At 41.1% G+C, this 22,052-nt stretch overlaps 1 protein-coding gene across 1 annotated transcript; it reads left to right on the top strand.

Moving 5' to 3' along the window:
* Positions 1–18,091: 18,091 nt before the first annotated feature.
* dclre1b (DNA cross-link repair 1B) lies at positions 18,092–21,590 on the top strand. Its single transcript, XM_061302059.1, has 4 exons — positions 18,092–18,774; positions 19,058–19,223; positions 19,579–19,761; positions 20,194–21,590. Exons 1-4 carry the CDS (start codon positions 18,580–18,582, stop codon positions 21,321–21,323), a joined length of 1,674 nt encoding a protein of 557 aa, XP_061158043.1. The 5' UTR covers positions 18,092–18,579; the 3' UTR covers positions 21,324–21,590.
* The last annotated feature ends 462 nt before the right edge of the window (positions 21,591–22,052 follow it).

The raw sequence follows: 22,052 nt of genomic DNA, 5'->3' as shown, positions 1-22,052 counted from the left end.
TTTAGTTATACTTTTTCAACAATTGAAATCCAAGGGTTTAAGAACCTGGCCAAATTTAAAATTTTATTCTATCTCTTTCATAAATTGGTAATTTGCTTTATTGCATACAATAGTGTTTTTAAAAACTATGTCATATTTGAATCATTTAAAAAATGGGGCTAAAAAATTAAGTGGACTGGTCCACTGAACGCGTTGAAACCACACCTTGCTAAACTGACAATCAAATATCACTTTTACGACCTGGGAAAATTGACAGACTAATTTACTTAAGTGCGCTGGTCCGTCACTCGTCTTTTGTCCACAACCTGGGCACCCTTCCGTCATTGTCACTTTGTCCTTTTTCCTCTTCCCTTGTTATTATAAAAGGCTCCTTGTGCATTGTTAGCACTGAGTGCTAAACAGTCTACAAAATGACCTGCGAGAATGCCAAGCTTAATACCCCAGTCGTGCTGCATTTAAATAGCAGTCGAGAGGGCTGCAAAATTCACAAGGAATGGATAACAAGAATAAAGCAGTTGCCATTTCTATGTCATTCATTGTTCCTTAGGAAACAAAAACAGTGTTTTGATTTTCTGTACTTAAACGAATGCCCCATTTCTTCAAAGTCAGGCTAGACGGCAACCAGGCTCTCTATGGAAATCTATCTTCAAACATGTATAACTGAAAAACAAATGACTGAATTCACTTCATAGGGTCTTTAACAAAAAAGCTTATCAGCAGCGGTTGTATTTGTGATTATAAGAAGTGCATTTGGGAGACTATCAGAGAACCCTTTGCTGAGAAGATGGATGTGCTACATGGCCGACTTTGTGTGTAGGTGTGTGTGTGTATGTGATGACATTGCCCAAGCATCCAAGTCAGCACATGAACTTCCTGCTTACAAATGACAACTTCGACTTTCGATAATGTGCTAAGTCAGGAGTGTCAAACTAATTTTCATTGCGGCTCACGACGTAGTTATGGTTTCCCTCAGACGACCAATATGAATGTGAAAATCACACAAAAGAATAATCACCTCAATATATTATTATGTTGACGCAATCACCAAGCTGAGATTCAAATTGACCATGAGACAGATGTGCTAACCACTCCATCACTGCGGTACCCTAATTTTGCTTCTTCATTTTTTTGCAACAAAATATACTGGGAAGACTAGTCATCTCAACGCCTCTTCTTCCATGGCCAAATGCCACAATGCCCACAATTTTATTTTCAAATGTCCACACTAGTCACCCAGTAAACGACTTCTGTGGCCTACAGGACATCTCTGTCTACCGCGCGATAAGCGATGAAGCTATTCATTTCATGTTGCCTCTGTTTGCCGAGTGTCCCTGGCGATAACGGCGCAATTCTTCTTCTCGACAGTGACCGCTCTTGTTCAAGATGGCTAAACTGTTTCTCTAAAGGAGTGGGAAGTCTGTGTCAGATCTAATAAATGTGGCTGCCGTCTGGCCCGGATGTCCTCAGAGACTGCCAATAAAGTTCACATAGGGGCCTGGTTTTCAAATGACCATGAAATAAATAAATAAATAAATAAACACTGGTGATATTTTGTCATTTGAAGGTGGACGGAAATCTTTTTAATGATCCCAACAAAACGATTTCTCATCAAATTTGAATGAATTTCAACTGAGGCTTCTTTTATTTTATTTTTTAGTTTTATTAGATTGGAATTGAGACAGAAATCTTTTTAATGATCCCTACAAAATGATCTCTTATCAAATTTGGATACATTTAAACCGGACTTTTTTTTTCCTCATTTCAACTGAGGCTCCTTTTATTGTATTATTTTAGTTTTATTAAAATTGGAATCGAGAATCCTTGGGAACTATAATAAAATTGAGGAACCGGACCCAGAATTGTCCAAATTCAAATGATGCACTCGCCCAACTTGCCAACTGCTGAGAGTGACAGTAACTGCAAATGTGCTGGGACTCCATATGACAATATTCTCTGCTTATTATTGCATGAACATGCTTCAGACTTTTTTCAGTGAAGAAGGTACGATAATTAAAGCATCCAGAGAGCTTCTAAATCTCCATCATCAGCAGATTCCTATGAAATATGGCTCTTTGTTAAGAAGGCTCAAGCAAGACTCATGAAAGAGAATACAGGAAGCGTTGTGGAATAAATCCTATGAAAGAGGCTGTTTTATTCCACGAGTACACTAAATATGACATTTGCTGACGTTTTACTTTACCAAGCAGGTGAGTAAAGGTCATGCAATTCACTTTGATTTATATCGCGCTCATTTTCAACAAAGGTTATTTCGAGCAGACGGTCGAGAAACACTTTCCTCATACTTGAAGTGACCAACTGAAGCCCAACAGGAAAACATTCCGTGGAAGAAACCTCTGAGCTAATAGAGTGAGAGAGAAAGACAGAGAAGGAGAGAGAAAGCTGAGGAGCAGTTGAGAGGAGAGCAAGTGAAAAACATGTGAAAGAGAGCAATAAAAAAAGGAGCGAAGGGATGACAAAAATGGAAAAGGAGGTAGAAGAGGGGAGGAGAGAGGGGGGGATAGAAGAGAAGGACAGGGGCGAGAGGGAAGAGAGGGACAAAAAGAGGGAGGGAGAAAGAGCCAGAGATTGAAAGAGTGAGAGAGAGCAAGAAAAAGAGAAAGAGAGAGAGACCGTAGCAATTCGCTGATTAGCAATTTCAGTGATTAGTGCTAATCAGTGACAATAATCAGTGCAATTCATACGACAGCATCATTTGTAGCATACGTCAAAGCATTGCCGTCGTTAAGGTAAAGTGGGTCGAAAAAGAAGAGGAGAATCTCTGCGTACCATCCTGACCGACAGAGACTTTGATGTTGCTTTTCGGCGCTAGAATAGAAAGCATTTTAAATGAACTCTACAACAGGAAACGCCAAGCCACCCCCAATCTGGCATGACAGCACGTCATCAAAATTCAAATTGACAAAATGTGGACACATGTAGTATGCACTCCCCACAATATTAGGTACATTGCCGCAAGGTTTGATTAGATTTGCTATGCAGATTGCCTCATGGCTCTGCATGTTTATGAGCAATGTATTCAGATTGTACCCTGAACTCAGTGTCAGCCTGGTTGGAAAGAAAAGTCTTGAAGAAATGTTTTCCTAATGTATTTCTCCGTCTTCATCATCCGCCAGATGACATGTGGGTATATATGTTTCTATGGCAACTGACATCGATGTGGGAACTAATATGCTCCAAATGTTTTCCCGGTGGTGAAAACATGAGCACGTAAACAGTTTCATCAGCTTCACACCGAGTGCTTAATTGTGATGTTTACAATTCATGTACTTGTTTCTAAAATTGTACATTTTCAAGATATACATTTGTTGGTTTTCTAGATTTTTTTTAGATTTCCAGAGAAAGTTGTATATTATAGAGAATGAGAATGAAGTTGTATATATACGCAATTATGCAAATTTATTGTTTACCTCCAAGTTGTCCAATTTTAGGCTGCAGGTAAACGTGGTGACATGACATTAAGCACTTTAAAATATATACATTGTTTTAAAGAGGGTAGCACTATTGTGACTAAATCAGAACGAGGCACTCTGACGTGCAGCGTGAATCTAGCCAATGACGAATGAGGGGTTCAGAAATAATTTAGCTAAAATTAGCGGACAACATGAGCTTCATCTCCAGTTTTCCAGTGGTTGTGTTATTCATCCCTCATTTCCCATTCAGGGCCTTGTCAGTCTCCCTCCCAGAAAAAGATGGACCACTGCATACAAGACACCCAGGCAAGCCACGCTTGGCCTCAGTGCCAATCATTGTCAACGTTGCTGACAGTGACAGGCGCAATGTTCTTACAGCTGACGTGGTACTACAAGAAACAGCCGGTGGCGGCTTTCAGCTCCTTTTGCATATTTGTGCGGAGGAAATGATTACGTCCGACACAACGGAGTGGTTGCACCTGACTTTTTCTTACCTCATGAGACAAAGTTATAAATCATTTCACATCAGCTTTACAGACAGAAAATGACTCCAGTGTCATGGTAGTTAGAGAGGAAGTCAAGCAGCCGTAGAAGGCAGAATACTCATGCTGCTCCTGTAACATTTATGGACATTAATTATCTCACAGACACCCAAATTGAATTAGTCAGATAACGAAATATTGACTTAGTTAATTAATTTTATGCTTGATCGGTGGGCAAGCAGCCCTGACACAAATAGTGGGATACAACCCAATAAGTTAATTTTACACATACACTTACAGTGTATATATGTATTTCATTAAACTTTGGAAAATAATTGTGATTGGTCAAATAAGAATGGCAATGTTGAAATTGCCTCCAAACCATCAAGCCATTTAGTTCCAGGCAGCATGGAGAGACTATGGAAAGGCTGAAAGAAATTTTAGATATCCCAAACGGTCACCCAGATGCTGGCAATAAAATTGTAAAATACAAAAGCGCAATATCAGAGGTTCTCTTTAAAAAAAACTTTTGTTTCGGGTTTTGGCTTTTCAACCTCACTACTCAAATCATCGAAACTGCCCCCATTTAAAAAGCAACGATTACACTAAAACGATTGCATTTCACCCACAAAAATCCACTTTGAACATCAAAACCTGCAGTGTGAACTTAACGCTAATGATTTTGGTTATAGATAAGATATATGATAAGATTTTTTGTTATCGACTACAATGTGATAAAAGTAAGGTCAAAGTCAGTAAATCGATGAAGTCATCGGATTTCTTTTCAGCAGACTAGCCTACAGCAGTCGCCAACCTTTTTTTGTGCCACAGACTGTTTCACTTGAGATATATTTCAATGGAAATCATAGGTGGGCATCCTTCGTCCCTGACCCACGTGGGCCCAGTCTGTCCCTCGTTGGCGAGAGCCAATCGGCGTTGACGACACAATTTCCACGTCGCACGAATGAACCATCAGCTCTGGAGTCACTTTCCCTACCAGGTCAGGTAACAAATGTTGGCAAATGAAATCCCAAGGGAGCCTTTTGATATAGCGCCAGTGATTCAGTGCATCATGTACTACAAGAGTGAGCATTTTCCATACAATGACGTTTTGAGATGAATATTTAATATCGACATTTACATTCATATGGTGCTCTCAGTTATGAAAGCAAAAATTTGAATTGCACGGTATAATAATGTGCATGTTTTGACAAATGCTGTGGCCATCTGCATAGTCAGAGCAGGAGTGTAAGATTTCATCCAAATAAGTATTTCTTACCAAAAATGCTAATAAACACACAGGATAAAAAGCAAATCATTGTTTTTTGAAGAGAGAAATTGTCATAAAGTTCCATTTAAGTATGACAAAGCATAGAAGAGACGCAACACGGCACAGCAATGCAACTTTGAAGCAAATGGAACTGTTCACGATGAAAGAGTTTCCAGGAGTCTTAATAACATCTCTGTGGCTTACAGCACTTTTTTCTTTTCTAAGCCTCGTGCGAGATGTGAAAATGAGCGAGTGGTCACCACGGCCACTTTCCCGCTGGAGTAATAGCGAGTATTGCTTTTGTTGCCATAACGAGTGGGAGCACACTCCGGCATGTGAAGCGAGTGAGTGCCCGTGAAAACATTGCAAGCATTTTCACTCATCAGGTCATCACTTCATACGCTTATACACTATAAGCATGCATTAGAATCCATTAATGGCTTCGACCCAACTTCATGTTTGTTTCTTTTTCCAATCACAATTACACACACGATCATTGTTATGTTATTCCATGAATCCTTTTTAAATTACATTGGTGTTGTTTACAGTGTTCCTGTTGGAAACACTCATGAATAATGCAAGCCAAGGTCAAGGTTCTCTATCAATTTGCTTTAAAAGAGCCTCAGGAGCATCCTGGCTATTAACCAAGGGCAAGTCATGATCTTGCTTCTACGCATACTGATGACTAACAGTAGATAACCTTTGCAAACAATCCCGGCACTTTGGAATAGTTCGAAACAGTAAAATAACAAAATGGTCCCAAAACAAGTCAAATTAAAATGAACTGAGACAATAAGTGCCTTGAGGGATTGGGCTGATTGGTGCAAACAAAAAAAAACCAACATGAAACAAAAGTCAATCTAATCATAAGAAAGCCCACACAGCGCAGAGCAATATGAACCAAAACATTTCTGGCCTCCACTAAATTATCTGAGTAATTGTTTGCTCCTTCTCCATTTTCCATCAGATTGCAAAACCCTCTTAAATAACACGAGCTCCACCACTTTTACACGCTTTGCCATCAGCACGCACATTTGTGACTCAAAATGCAATTTAGCACCCGCCATGTGGGATCTTATTAAATCAGGCCCATAATGAGCAAGCTAGGCATCCGGGGTGGTTTTGCTGCATGGATCATGTTGTCTGCAGACAATTGGCATCTTTAAAAGCAAAGCCCAGTTGGGTATACATTTGGAACTCTGGAGGAGTGGGGGAAAGGATTTGATAATTTGCCCCAGATCTTTTTTTTTGTCCTTTTATCCCAGCCTAATTGTGTCTCAGGACCTTTCCTGCGGCACCGACTCAATTTCCTTTCAGCTGTTCACAAAGTTGGATTTCAAAGCCCCGCGGAGAGACAAAGTCACTTTGACCGTTTAGGAACTTCGAGTACACAGGATGTCATCTTCACTTTGTCCAGTTCAGACAATTAGGCACCCACATTTTTCTGGTGTTGCTTCCTTAAAAGCGAGGAGCAAATCACCTCCCGCCTCTCGCCATTTGGATCCCTGCAAAGTGCTTATGCAATTTGGGTCATGAAAATTCCAGCCTGCAAGGGAGAACTGCTGACATTTAGAATCTGAAATTCCCCTTCTGTAGGCAGTTCAGAGGCGCAGGGTTTAATTCCAGCTCTGGCCTTCCTGTGTGGAGTTTGCATGTTCTCCCCGTGCCTGCGTGGGTTTCCTCCGGGTCCTCCGCTATCCTCCCACATTATTAAAACGTACATGGTAGGCCGATTGAGCGCTCCAAATTGCCTGTAAGTGCGAGTGCGGATGGTTGTTTGTCACTGTGTGCCCTGCGATTGGCTGGTGAATAATTCAGGGTGTGCCCGCGACATTCGTGAGGACAAAGCGGTTCAGAAAATGGCTAGATTGATGGACAGTCCACTTGTTGGCAGCCAAATCTGCACAATCAACACATACAATGTAAACGGTTCAAAAGGCTTGGAGCGGTATTATGCAAATCCGCAGCAATTTGACGATTGTGAGAAGAGTTCACACAGAGACATTTTTAAAAATAGTCCTAAACTGAAACAAAATATTGGATCGGTTGTTGTGTACATGAGACATTCACTTTTACATTGTATCTGTGTGCTTGTCCTTGCACCTGGCAAAGTTCAGATGCTACATTTGCCTGCTCTGTAGCCTTTGTTTGATTATTATTTCATTTTGGTGTGTCTGCTTCCTGCATTAAAGTATGATAATCTCTCAGGTATTGATTTAAGCAACATGAGATGCAATCCAATAGCCAATATCACGGCCGCCATGTCGACAGCAGACTATTTTGAGAACAGCGTGAGCGCTTATTAATGATTCATGTCACCAAGTGCATTCCACTGAGATGTTGCATTTGCATGCATGCTTCCAGAAATAAAAATCAAACAACAATCATCCCACTGAGGTATTAGACCTATTAGTTCTTTAGTCCGTCTCACCATCAGCAGTCCTTATAATTCGCTGAGATCTACCGGAGTCAAATTCCTGCCAATAAAGCTGATTCTGATTAATGAAACTATTTTGTGGGTAATTTAAATGTACTTGGAATTCACATGTAAAACGCTATTGACAGGCTTAGGATTGGCATCGAGAATGGCAGCATTAAATTAATGGCGATCTGAACACAAAAAGTGGAGCAACACGTGTAGACAGACAATACTCATAAGCATATATTATTTATCTTCTGTGGGGAAAAAAAAGACAAATATTGCATCAGCTGTCCTATGACATTGATTTGAAATATGGACCTCTTTAAATGCCTGGTGGACAGGTGTTCAAAACAAATGCTCATGCTAACACACCTAGCAATGCATCCATGTTTTTGTGATGTCCATACCAAATGAACTCACTATGACTGCGCTGACCCATCTGTCTGCTTTAAAAATCAAATGTGGCCCGTTGGCATAAAAGTCTGTATTAAATCCAAATCACAATAGAGTGGGGTCACGGTGGCTGGAATCAAGATGAGCCCCACTGGGGAAAAGTGAGAGTGAGAGTGATGTTAGGTCATCATCGCTGTTACGCACACACATCCATTTTGTCAGTCAGGTGTACTCTCTGAGCTGAGGTCAGAAAAGCTCTCTGAGGAGCTGTTTCACATTAATGGCGGAGAAAGGATTTATCTTGCTGTCATCTTTTATATCATTAAAACCTGAACGCTTGAAAGGGGGGGGGGGGAGGCGTAGACTTCCTATATCCAGTATAAAATTGATATCCCTGGATGATTATATTTTTTTTTTAAGGCATAATATTACAGGAAGAAAGTTTGAGAAAAGGAGGCTTGTTTTATTTCGAGAAACATTTTTTTAGAAAAGTTTTGTCCCCACAATATTTTTCTTTTTGTTCTGGTAAAAATGCTACATATTTTTGTTTTTATTTATTTTTCTTAAAAATTATTGTAAAGAAAATAGGATAATTACATTATTTACATTCTTATTTATATACATAATTACAGAACATTCTGACTTTTTTCACTTTACCTGACTTGTCTTGACCCTTGAAAAAAAATTTTTCATAAGAACTAGAAATGACAGAAAAAGTGACAAAAATCCATACACTATTAAGGAAAATTCACAACTCCACACAGTATTGATTGAAAGTAAGAAAAGAAGTGTTAGGTGCCTCGCTTGTCCATGTGATTATCTCTGCTTGCAAGCTGCTTTGGGTTTTGTGTTTCCCCCTTGCAAGAAAACGTTCTGTTGATCCCTGCATCAGTTTGCGTATTTACTTCCCTGAAACGCAGTATTTTTATCTCCAGTATTGGAAGCAGCAACAAACGGGGCAAAAGAGAGAGAGCTTAGTGACTTACTGAAATTAAAACAGAAAAACACGAGTGTCCCTCATCGCAAGGACAGGAGTCGGAACTGAAAATCGGTATTGAGTAAATTCAAAAGAATACAGATGAATAGAAATGGGGCAGCCACTACATATGATTTAATGCAAACATCAATTATCGGGAACAGAAGACCTTGGCAAAGAAAAATATGATCAGGAAAAGACAGATGCGAAAAGCAGCAAAGTGGATTGAGAGGAATAAAATATTAATTCAAAACCAAGCTCTCTTTTCCGAGATTCATTTAGTTCTTTTTTCCCTCGCTCTTTTATTGTGTTTTGTGTTCAATTTTTTTTTTCTTCCATTAAGCGAACTTCCTCTTTGTAGCCGGCAGTCCAGGCCATCCATTATTTACCAGGTTTATCCCGCGGAGGCGCTTACTTGGTTGGCCTCAAGACGGCAGCCTGCCAAGTGCTGTTCATTTGACTTTAGCTTCCTTGTTCACCTTAACTACTCTCTTGTTCAAATCGATTAACTAAATTTGACCTGACTCCAAAGACCAAGAGAATACATTTTCTTCCACTTGTGAAAAATGTTAAGAGGAAGCTTTGACGTCCCATGTCGGAAACTAAACAGGAAGTTGGCAATTTGGGCTCGAAGTAGACGCTTTGGGCAGATTTCCAGAAACTTTCAACTTTTAAAAATAAAGAAATTCGGTTCTCGACTATTGTTTGACCCATCAACATGAAATTGGGTGGACGTGTCCATCTCAACAGGATGCCCAAAAGTCCCCGGGGCCCTTGCACACCAAGTCCTCCATTTTATAGCAGCCATCTTGGGCGAACTCCAGGAATCGTACTTTGATAAACCTCTACTGGGGAATTAGCCAACTGAGTCCCAATCAGAAGCAAGTACACTAGACAGATGGGCAATGCTAAATTGCCAGGATTTTTTTTTCGTTTATTTTGCCTACGCCTTTGAATGAATATTGAGGATTGTGTCAGTTTTATGATTATTTCAAATTGTCAACTTTATGTTTTCTAAATCATACAACATTTGGGGAGTTTGAATGTCGAGGTGGTGCCGAAAAGACGTGCTTTCATTTGTTTCAATTCAAATGATGCGTAAATGACGTCAGAGCCATTTCTTTTGACTACTCAGGCGAGCAGAGCCAAGTGCAGCTGTGGCGAGCCAAATAAGTCCATGCAGTGGAACAGGGATTTTAATTGCACGTGGAAATCTGTAAATGTTGGCCCAGGATAAATAATCTGGACGCACAAGCGCTGTTTGAACACAGCTTGGCTCAGGCACGGAAGACTGAACATTGTTCCATTTAGTTTTTTAGTATCCAGAAAGCATCAGCAGGAAACAGCCCGCCCGACTCAGGTGGTTGCGTATTGGCCTCTGAATTGGAAGGCTGCACATTGGATCGTTAGCTTCGTTCCAGAAAGATAATCAAGCACACCACAATGGCCTTGTCCCATATTGTGGTAGCATTGTCCAAATAAGATGACGGCGTGATGGAGCGATGACGGAAGTGTGCTTAAAATAATGATGACGGAATGACAAAGGGACGAATGACGGAAAGGGTCAGTTTGAAATAAAGACAAAGCGACAGTGACGGACGGCGAATGGCGAATGAGGAGACAAAATTTACTCCCACACTCACCTTTGGTCATTTAGCCTCATTAATAACTGAAGGCATTTTTTTGGCTTTGAATAATTTAACTCGTCATTCATGTAACATGGGTTGGTTCATGATTGTGTTAATGCTACATGTATGGTGTTGATGCTCTATAATCCATTTTAAGTGCTTTTCCACCATCTTGTGGCATCTGTATGCAGTTCTAGTAAAACCCTGCTATTCATGAAGGTCAGACACCTAGTGAACCCATAAATAGAGAAAATACATAAATAATTGACCCTCCTTTATAAGTGTCATGGAAAAAAAGCAGGTGATTGAAAAGCCCAATATAAGTAAGCAGGGGTTTCCGCTAATATTCAAAATCTGAATTGCAAATATGCTCAATTAATAACAAGGTTTTACTGTACATTGGAGACAGATGACGGTTGCCAAATTTTCAACACTATGAAATGTTGGAAGAACATGATGTAGGTGTTGGATTAGCCATTCGAGGCCTTTCTGGAAATCTGGGAGGAAAAAAAACACAGTTTCACCAACTGATTCAGAGCACGGCGAACAAATGTTTGAAATTGCAACCCGCGTTGGTTTGAAGCCGCAAATTTCAGGGCTCTTGCTCTGATGATCTCCCCCTTGAATCTGCCTCAATTGACGTGAGGTACGCTTCAGTGGCCCCTCCTCCACCTCACCCGCCATGGCAACAAAAACCAATAATCCGTCAGTGAATGACTTGACATTATCAACATTGCGCTTTTTTGCTTCACGATTGACCTTGACAGTTCTCGGGTTTCTTTTGCTTTTGTCAAAAATACTCAAGGAACAAAAATGATAAAACACACAATTTTTGTCTCACAAAGAATGTCTGACAACCCGCACAAACACCCTCTTTTGGTTCACCGTTAAGTCTTGTGCAAGATTCACTAAAGCAGAAATAGTACTAGATAGAAACAACAGCTGGAGGACGGATGAATGTAAACAACACCAGTCATTTCATTCCCGGACGACGCAGACAAGAAAATACGTGCCACCTGTGCAAAGCAAAGAGCCTGCTGTTCACTCAGATTATGAAAGCACTATAGCGTCTCAAAGAACAGTAAATATGTGGCGTGACCTGGATTTAGCTCTTAATTGAAGTCACGACAATAGACGACACATTTTTCATGCAAACATGAATATTCCATATTTTTACCAAACACACGGCATAAAAGTCACAGTTTGGGGTGGGAAAAGTATTTAGCTGACACTAGGATTCTTCTCCACCTCATTAGGCGTTCGCTGCTGCGCTTGTTAGTCATCTTTACAAGACAAACACTCCAAGGGAGAATAGCAACAGTGCTGAACTGTCTCCATTTTTAAACAGTGTGTCTTAGCATATTGATGAACGTCAAGGCTTGGGAGATACTAAATATTAGATCCTAACCCTTTCCAAACAGCTTACCGTTCTTAAATGTACGCATTTAGAGAGCTCTTCTGTGCGAGGAATGATTCTTGAGAAAACTAAAAACCGGAGTCATTTAAATAGAACCTCTTGTAGTATACACACCGTGTTATTTTTCTAAGTCTGTATTTGGAATAATCCAGATTTTTTCTGTTAAAAACTTTTTGACTTGGCCTAGGCGGCAAACTAAGGCAGCCGTCTGTGAAAGCAGACAAGTAATCACCACGCCAAAGGCCTACTGGTTATCCTCATTATCGGAAATCACTGATGTGTGCGTTTAGCGCTCGGACAAAGCGGCAGCACTCATGGCAGTGAGCCGCCAAGCAGCACTTTGCTTTGTGGTTGAGCTGTTTCAGACCAATGCTTTGTGGAATCAATTGAAATGACTTGGAGTTTTTCCCGACATGATACACTATGTTAATATTTCAACTTTTTTTCCCCATCATTTTATTTACAAATGAGCTGGCCCATCTGTGCCTTTTCAAAATCAAATGGTACAACAATTTTCCCAGCGCTGGTGTTGTGTGTGTCCCATAGTGAAATTTGAGATCCCGAGGTAAAGTATGTTGCATTTGTCCTGACTCAGATTCCGGATCTACCCTTTGTCTGCAAACGACCTTTAAAAGTATAGAGATGTCTCGGTGGCGTCTTCACATAAGCGCCTCTTCCCCCTCACTTCCCACACACGGAAATTGATCCCTCCCAGAGCGTCCATTAGTATTACATGCTGGCATGTCGTTAGGGTGCAGAAAAGTGGCCGAGAGAGAAGATAAAGAGCCTTTTTCCTTTGCACCACTCCCACGAATAAAAATACAAGGAGCAGTGCCGTGAAACCCAATAGAAGTCCAATTTCTGAATGTTAAGAATGTTACAAGGAACATAGAGTAAGTGACTTTTGAATGTCTTGGATACAAACAGTTGTAATTTTAGAGTGGCTGCTCCTTCAACTGGGAAATTATATAACCAAGTCAATCTTTTGTTGTCTGATTATTTCTCAAAATGTGTCTGTGAGTGAGCCGTTCTCACTTTTGGGACTTTGGGACACAACTTGGTGAAATACTGCACACTTCCCTCTTGCGAGTCTCGTGGGGAAAAGCGGTACGGCTGATTTTTGTATCTACACGCAGGGATGATTTCGGTGACGTTCCCTCAAACAATTCACTGCTCTAACTAGAATGATTCTGTGCCGAACCTCCGTTGCTCCTCTTACCGCCCTGGGCAATGGGTTTGGCTCTCTTCCTGTGACCTTTCCCTTCAAATCGGCTCATGTAAGACCCCCTGCTTTATTAGACCTTTTGAGACTGAGAAAGTAACCCCACTGTGGTCATATTGGGGTTAAACCCCTCGTTCCACATGACATCCTGGGATCTCCGCCCTCCAGCCGAACCCACTCACATCTCAATTAGTGATGGTCACCCACCCGGCTTTCAGAGTGAGGAAGATCCTGACTGTCAGAAGTTGAGGTTTGGCAATTTCACCACCTTATGGACCAAGAGAGATGTGGTCAAGGAGAACACTAGCATTTTTAGGAAGCCTCACCCTAGACAATAGGACGTTTCACAGTGAGGCCAGACTTTGAAGTGTCTCAGTATTCGAAAATGAAACCCTTGTAAAACATTTACGAAAATTCCACCAAAGCTTTCAGCCTACAGACAGCTCACAGTATCTAGTGCTTTTAAAGCCAGCAAATGCACAAAGGCGGATAATAAAGGGTTTGGAAATGACAACAGAAGAGTTGGGGGAAAGCAGCATCCGAGAGAAACAAAGGCTTAGAAGCGTCTTTTATGTCAGCCCAATTGGAGCAGCATGAAGAAGCTTCAATCACTGCATGGTGGGAATCCACATTTGTGTTCATGACATACGGCCTCAAGAATTTGGTTAGTGAAGAAAAAAAAAAGCCCAATCTGAGTTTATTTGTTTTATTTGGGTCATCACTCATTTAGAATGGCTCCCAGCTATCTCGCCATAAACAGAGCTGCAACAATACAGTGTCAACAGGACACGATTTATCGCTCACGTACTGTCGTAACATTCAATCTCTAACACACTCCCTTGCCTCCTTTATTTGCAAATCGACCGGCAGACGAGTGGTAGCTCATTCTATTTGCTGTCTTAGTGAATGGTGCATCCTTTGTATTCCACGTTTCGTATTTCATTACTTTTTATATGCCATTGCCTTCTTTATGGTCATAATACGCCGAAAAAAAGTGAAAATTATTATATCATATTATATTATATTTTATTTATTTATCTATTTATCTATTTATCTATTTATCTATTTATCTATTTATCTATTTATCCATTCATCCATTCATCCATTCATCCATTCATCCATTCATCCATTTATTTATTTATTTATTTATTTATTTATTTATTTATTTATTTATTTATTTATTTATTTATTTATTTATTTATTTATTTATAAACACCCAGCATTTGACCAATGATGTACACATTTGAGATCCACCTTAAAGAGAACACACACACACAAACATATCAGGAAGATTAATTGAATCTGGACTGGGCCTGTCGTGCTTGAGTGCATGTATGCAAGCCCTCAAGTGTTCTGTAAAAGCATAGACCAGATTTGGAGGTTGCTTCCAGGCAATGTACCTCCTCCTCCACCCCTGCAGCAACACCTTAACCCAGAAGCATCCTGAGTGGGTAATATTTCAGGACCTGCGTGACACTCAAAAAGGGCGCCCAGCACTGCTGTTAGCAAAGGACTGCCGTTTCCTTTCCGGCTCCAAACATGCATAATGCAAATCATTTGTCATGCACATGGAAATACTAAAGCATATGGCGGCCTTGCATGCTCTGTAGGGCCTTTCTGATCAATTATGCATCCTGTATTTTATTACAGTTAAGTGTACGGAGTGCCTACTGACACCAACGTACACTTCTGTCAATGACATCCCTTCAATTGATCTTCAACATTCCAGTCCATATCCAAGATAGATTGAAATTACGCTCCCTGCCGTGATTGTAACAAATTATTTACACACCCTACAGGAACGGACATATGACGTAAACGTGACTTTCTGTACAGTCTGTGACTAGTAGGAACTGCAACGTTACATTGTTGGCTTCAAGGTAAGCAGAAGCCAAGCTCGGTTCCTTCTTACTAAATTATCCATCTCTCTGTTATCACTTAATCATCCTTGCCGCTGTGATGTATCACGCACCCCCTTCCACTTCGTTCACCCCTCACAGGCTAAGGAATGGGTCTAATCGAATCAAACGTGGAGCTGAGTATTTGGCGGTCCGCTTGGATTGAGTTTGGTCAGCAGAAGGATGATGAAGGTTCAAATAAGTGAAAGACAGAGAGATGAGTGAAAAATGCATTTAACACCAGCGTATTCTACTCAGCAACGAGCTGTTCACCCCCCGAGGGACATCTTGGGCTTCTCACACATCCCCATAAATATCTCGGCAAGGAGCGTACAGACTGTGCCGCTGCATTATCCTTGAAGGGAAATAAAGCTGCCATCACCTCTGAGCATGTCAATGCGTTGGCTCCGATGAATGGCGCTAACACGTATAATCTGCTTGTCATTCATCCGAGATCCATGATTTAAGAGCAAGCAACTGAAAGTAGAGGGGTCCTGTGGTCTTCAAATAAATTCATATTGTGTGTGAATTAAGAAAACAAAAACACTTCCTTGTAAAAAGAGAAGAAAAATGATCAGACACCAAAATTATTCAAAATAGGCTTGTTTTTACAGGCTAACAAAACTGGCAGCAATGATGCAGCAACACATGTAGACAGACAATATAGCAATACACACAGGAATATATTGTTTACGCAAAAAAAAATTATATTACTGCAGGTTACTGAATGTCTTGGGTGTGACCATCTTTGTGCTAGAATAATATCAAAAGTCATTTAAGCATGACATCATGATGCACATGATGCATGGTTGATTCTTCACGTGGTCATTATGTTATTATTGTACGTTTGAACAATTATGTAAAGTGTAATATTTCCTATTTAAAATATGTTACAAAAATTGTTTGGGGTTTTGTGAGGCTGCAATGGATGAATGGAATTTCCATTTATTTCAGCATGTTAGTGTGCATGTCACCTTTGAACAACAGAAGCTACATAGATTGATTTTAAAGAACAAGCACCCTGACAAATCTACTTGAGTTAATCAATATAATGAATTCAACTTCAATTAAAAGGAACATGTAGACATCAGCGGTCACCATTGCTTCAAAGAGGAATGTTGACAAAAGGTCGAAGGAAATTTTAACACAGAAAATGACGGCAGAGGACAGCATGAAGAATAGTGGCGGGAGCCATCTGCTCTGCTGTGATCGCTGCAGTCGGACAGCACTTCTGCTTAGCTCTGCATGCAAATGCAAGAGCGAGGAGACAAGGCTGACCTCAGCATCCTACCCTATACAAGCGGTGACTGCACCATGGATTAAGTCAATAGGTCAAACAAATTATACAGTAAATTGCAAAAAAAAGAGTTGTTGTCATTGACAAAGCAGACCAATACATGAATGTACAACAATGTGGGCATCAATTGAAAAATGTGATTCGATTAAGGCACCAAACCTTTTTTGCAATAATAAAGCACATCAGTTTCTAACAATAATATTTTACCCCACTCAAAGAAAACAACAATAATGTATAGAAAAATCACCTGCAATCATTTGCTTCATTTATTTTTTGATAAGGGGGCATATGCTTGAAAATGAAGGCAACCAATTGAAGAATACAGTCCAGTTATGCATCATTGCTCTGCCTATTATCCAGTTCATCATCATTTCTTCGTTGATTCCAGTGGAAGGCCCCACGCAGTGTGCTACTAATTTAAATGGCGCCGGCCGCCTGTACTGGTATGGCTTCTGAGCAAGTGTAAGATGTGAGCGGTAACAAGCGTCCTACTCCCCCAAAGTCCTACCCCCACCCCTCTCTCCTCTTGTGTGAGTGCAGTCTGAGTCAAATAATTAGCAGTAAAGCTGACTGTGATGCATGTGCTTCGGGGGCAAGCGCAAAATACACACGCTGCAGTAAGAGAGAAACTGGAAGGTGTAATCCTCAGTGAGTGGTACTATGGAAGTAACTATAAAAGGAAGCACGGGGGGAAGGGGACTACTGTCGGGTGCCGTCACCATAGTAACGCCCCCATTTGGTTGTAACCTGCCCCCAACTAACCGAATTGAAAAATATATTGGACCACCTTTCCTCGTACTATTTTCAGAAAAGAAATGAGGAGATCAAGCAAAAAAGAGATTCAGTCTTCGCATCTGTACAATTAAAATCTTCAACACCTGTATGTTAATGCATGAAATGGAAATCTGGGTGTAAAATAATGGATACATTCTGCACATTTATGTATGCAACGGGCAATTAAACTAAATCAGTAAGATCAATGCAAGGCTCAGTGCTAAGAGAAAACAAACAAACATTAAAATAGAGTCAAGATCTTGAATAGCAAAAGCAACTACGTGGACATTTTGTCGATACAAATAAATAAACAAACAAACAAACAAATAAATACATTAATACATTCATAAATAAATAATGCAATTGGCCTACATATATTTCTTTCTCACTAACCGCCCATCGTGTGGGAAAAAATTAGCAAAAAAGATCATGATTCCCCGCATATTCATTTTATTTGATAACTCGTGCTCAACCATCAACAGTAGCCTTTTTAGGAAATATTTAATTTGCCAAAGCAGTGTCTTATTAGAGACATAAATTAAAAAAATAAAATAAACAGCCATGCAGCATCTATATCTGGCAGTAAACCTGGCAGTAGCATTGAGGGAAAACAATTGTGATTAAGCAACATAATGAATAACGGTTTTTCTTTTTATGCCCTTCTACTGCAACCACAAATCTTGAAATGAAGGCAGAAGAAGCTCTCTGATTCATTTACACAATGCGGACAGCAGAGGGCAGTGTTGCACCTGTGAGCGGCTGGGTTTGGGAATAAGGGCGCGTTCAAGAAAATCACTCGGAGCGCATTGTTTCACTCAAACTTGCCGTTCTGTTCTTCACCGAGCACCAAAACGAGTATTTCCAAACGCACCATTAAAACGGCAAACCTGTGACGTAGACGTACGTATTTTACAAGCGACCGTGTTATCTTTTGCTGGAACGGAAATAAAAGGCAGATTCTTCCATTTTAGCCGTTTTATTGGACATTTGTACAGTGGAACCGGGGTATTTGTTACTGTAGGCAAGACTTGGATGCAGCATCGATCAGTCGCCTGTGAAACGCAGTTGTGACGTAAACAAAAGGTGACATTGTTGTGGTAGGGCAGGGGCGTGTCAGGACAGAAGATATATTGAAAATATAAATAGCGCGGGAAAAGGATGCGGGCTAATCTATTGTTTATATTTCGTAATGGGTCTTTAGTGCAACATTTTTAGAACGCTTTAAGATGGCGCTGCGAAATTAGAATCATCCAGCCAACCAGGCCTCAAACGACCCATTGCACGACCCGAGACGACTTGAGTTAGCGAGAGATCACAAAGGTTCCGTACTCGTTGATCGACTGGTGCGTGTGCAAAGTCGGATGGAACGATGTCCAATGGCAAGATCATCACCAACACTCCTGTGGCTGTAGACTTCTGGCATGTTCGCAGATGTCCAGAGAGCAGACTCTTTTTCCTGTCGCACATGCACAGCGACCACACGGTCGGCCTGACATCCACATGGGCTAACCGACCCATCTACTGTTCCCCTGTTACTGCTTCACTGGTCAAAGTTAAGCTCCGGGTGAGATGGGTTGTTTTCCATTATATCATTTCATGACAACTTCCATGTAACATGAGTTTGAATGAAATTACACCCTTGCAGCTAAAAGAGGGTGTGTACACTTGTGCAATCACATTATCAGATCTTATTTTAAACTTATGAATCGCAATAATAGTTAAAGTTTGAAATTATTTATCTTGGTCTCAATTTTTGTAATCAAGGAAACCTGGCATGTGAACATAGGTGTGTAGACTATAACTGCTGCATATTTATGATTATTATTGTTTTTTTTTTTCTTGTGCAGGTGAAGGAGAAGTGGATCCACCCGTTGGAGGTGGGTGACTCGTACCTCCTGCCCCTGGACGACATTGGCAAAGAAAACATGACGGTCACACTGATAGATGCCAACCATTGTCCGGGCGCTGTCATGTTCCTCTTTGAGGGCTACTTTGGCACCATTTTATACACCGGTGAGTGGCTCAACACACTGGGAATGAAACTTTGCGTGTTGCTGTTCAAATGTGCAGTGTTTGAACTATTTCACCCTTATTGTTGTATTTCTTTAAAACCGGTGGTCTACCTGAAACGGATATTTACTTACCTTTATTTATTTGGGTACGTACATGTCCTCACCCTGACCGACTGACCGTGAGAAAGTTCAGCACCAGTGTGGAACGCGTAGTTGTCATCAATACAATGTCAAACTGATAATCGTGATCATTTTCTGTCGCGATAATCGTGCCATGAAAATTTCACAGGTTCATCTGTACAACACAAAAACACACAAAAGTTTGTGGTACATTTTTTAATACTTATAAATTTCAGGTGACTTTAGATATTCCCCGTCGATGCTGCGTGAGTTGTGCCTGGCGACTAAAGCCACCATTGATGTGCTGTACTTGGATAACACCAACTGTGACCCCAACCGTAGCATCCCCTCAAGAAAGCAAGCCACACAGCAAATCAAGGAAATCATCCGCAGCCACCCAGACCACAACGTTGTCTTAGGTAACTTTCCCCCCCTGCTTGTTGAAATTTTGTATTTGATATATTTAAATTCTCTGAGGAAAAGCAAATGACACTAAACTAAAACAGGTTTTGAGTTTTGTTTTTCCCACTTCTATCATTTAGCTTATTTCTTTGAATACCAAACAAACACTATTTGAAATTTCTTTTTAGAGCAGTAAGATTCCACTCCTGTTTTCTCTTTCTTAGGCAAGTTGCTAGTTGCTTTTTTTGAAAAATTGTTGCAAGAGTGGTTGAACGTACGTAAATTGTGACCAAATGTTCATGTGTTTTGAAATACGGAAGCCGCTAAAAAAATTCTCATTACTATTCGGTGATAAATATTTAAAACCTGCAGCTCTAAACACCATGAAATCTTGACAATACGTATATGCAGCTTGACAGAGTGTGTTGCCGTCTTCTGCCGCCTCGTAGGTCTCTACTCCCTCGGTAAGGAGACCCTTTTAGTAGACCTGGCCAGAGAGTTTCAAACCTGGATCGAGGTGAGTTTGGACAGGATGAAGATCCTCAGGATACTCGAGCTCCCCGACGTCTTCACCACCGAACCGGGCGCTGGACGTATCCGCGTTGTGGAGCAGAGAGAGATCACCTTTGCCGCGATGTGCCAGTGGAACAGCGAACAACCCACCCTGGCCATCTATCCCACTAGCCGGCCCCTCTACCTCTTCCACCCCAAACTCCACGTGGTGCCCTACTCGGACCACTCGTCCTATCAAGAACTGGTGGACTTTGTCAGTGGACTCAAACCGTCCTCCCTGTTGCCCATTGTTGGCAACGGCATTCCGGGAAGCCTCGCCACCTTATTACCCAGCAAAAAGCACGAAATCCTGGTGCCCGAGTCAGTGCAACACTACATGAGGAGACTGCCGGAAAACTGGAACAAATCATCAGCCAGCGTTCGGCGCCAATATGCCCGACCACTTGTGCCTAAAGGAGTGGTGTTTGACTCTCCTGAGAGTTCAAGCAAGAAGTCCTGGGAGTGTCTGGGTCCAAATTCTTCGGAGGAGGAGGAAGAGGAGATGGATACTGACAGTGTTGATTGCAACCTGAGAGAATCCAGTGAGAAGATTCCCACCTTTAAAAACCGCCAAGACCTCTTGTACACATTAAAGCCTAACTTGGTTTGCACCATCCCGGAAGAGATGTTGATGGCGCAGAGGGTGCCGTTCAGTCAACTCAGCCAAAGTAACTTTGACTCCTTGAAAATGCTGCAGGACACCGGCGCGCTACTAACGCCACGGCGACGCGCCATCGAAGAGATGACGTCGGGTGCTTCTAACCGAACTGGCGCTGGTCCAATGTCGGACGACGATGACGACGACACGAAAGTGTCTGACAGTGACTTTGTGCCCCTCTCCAGTCCTAACCATTTCGTAGCTTTGTCAGGTTCATTGCAGTATTCTGACGCTAACGCTGAACGGCTCGAAAACGACATCTTGAAGCATGTGGTTTTTCCACCGGAGGACTTAAAGCTCTTCCACCCTTTGAGGAGTGTCAGTCGCATGCGTTCCCTCTGTCCCATACACAAGACAAATGTGCCATAAGTGTGTTTATGCTTTTGAACCTTTTTAACTTTAGAAGTGCACCTTTTTCCTGTCTTAACTGAGCCAGGTCCTTTTACATGTTAAAAATCTCACATGGCACATGATCAAGCAGAAATGTTATATGATGATCACACAAATATCTTGACACTGACAAAACTAATATGGAATAATAAATGTACTGAATATTGACTGATGAAAATCAGACTTTGTTTTAATTTTATGTTCCATCAATAGAATTAATTTGAAATAAAAACGGGGGAAACTATCGATTGTATCCATAACTTAATATTAACTTGCACGACCACATGCTCTCTGACGTTCTTGTTTAAGAAACTGACCAGCTCCAGTTGCAGTGTGGCCATATGTCCTGCAGATGGCAGTATTGTGCAAGCGATTCTAAGCAGCGTGTGTCCGTGCGTGATTTCGGTTGTTCATAGCATGTAATCGCCGACGTTGACTGTTTCCCATAACAGCATAACTTCTTTACTGAAGCATAGTCAATGTTGCAAACTATCACTTTTTATGTGCTACAAAGCAGCAAATATTTAAGTCCGTTTCAAAACTCCAAATGAGGAGTTCGAAAGCTTTCAGCACCACGGACAGCTCCCAGAGCACCGCTGCTACTGGGAAGGGATTCAGCCTGTTCTTTTTAGTTGTCGAGCCTTGAGAATAAAATGGACAGCTTTGTGAGTGTATCCTCAACCCTTTGCTCTCCCATCAGCCGAATAC

Source organism: Syngnathus typhle, linkage group LG2, assembly GCF_033458585.1.
Source record: "Syngnathus typhle isolate RoL2023-S1 ecotype Sweden linkage group LG2, RoL_Styp_1.0, whole genome shotgun sequence".
Taxonomy (NCBI): Eukaryota; Metazoa; Chordata; class Actinopteri; order Syngnathiformes; family Syngnathidae; genus Syngnathus; species Syngnathus typhle.
The sequence above is the reverse complement of the archived record's forward strand: the minus strand, read 5'-3'. Positions and strand labels throughout refer to the sequence as shown.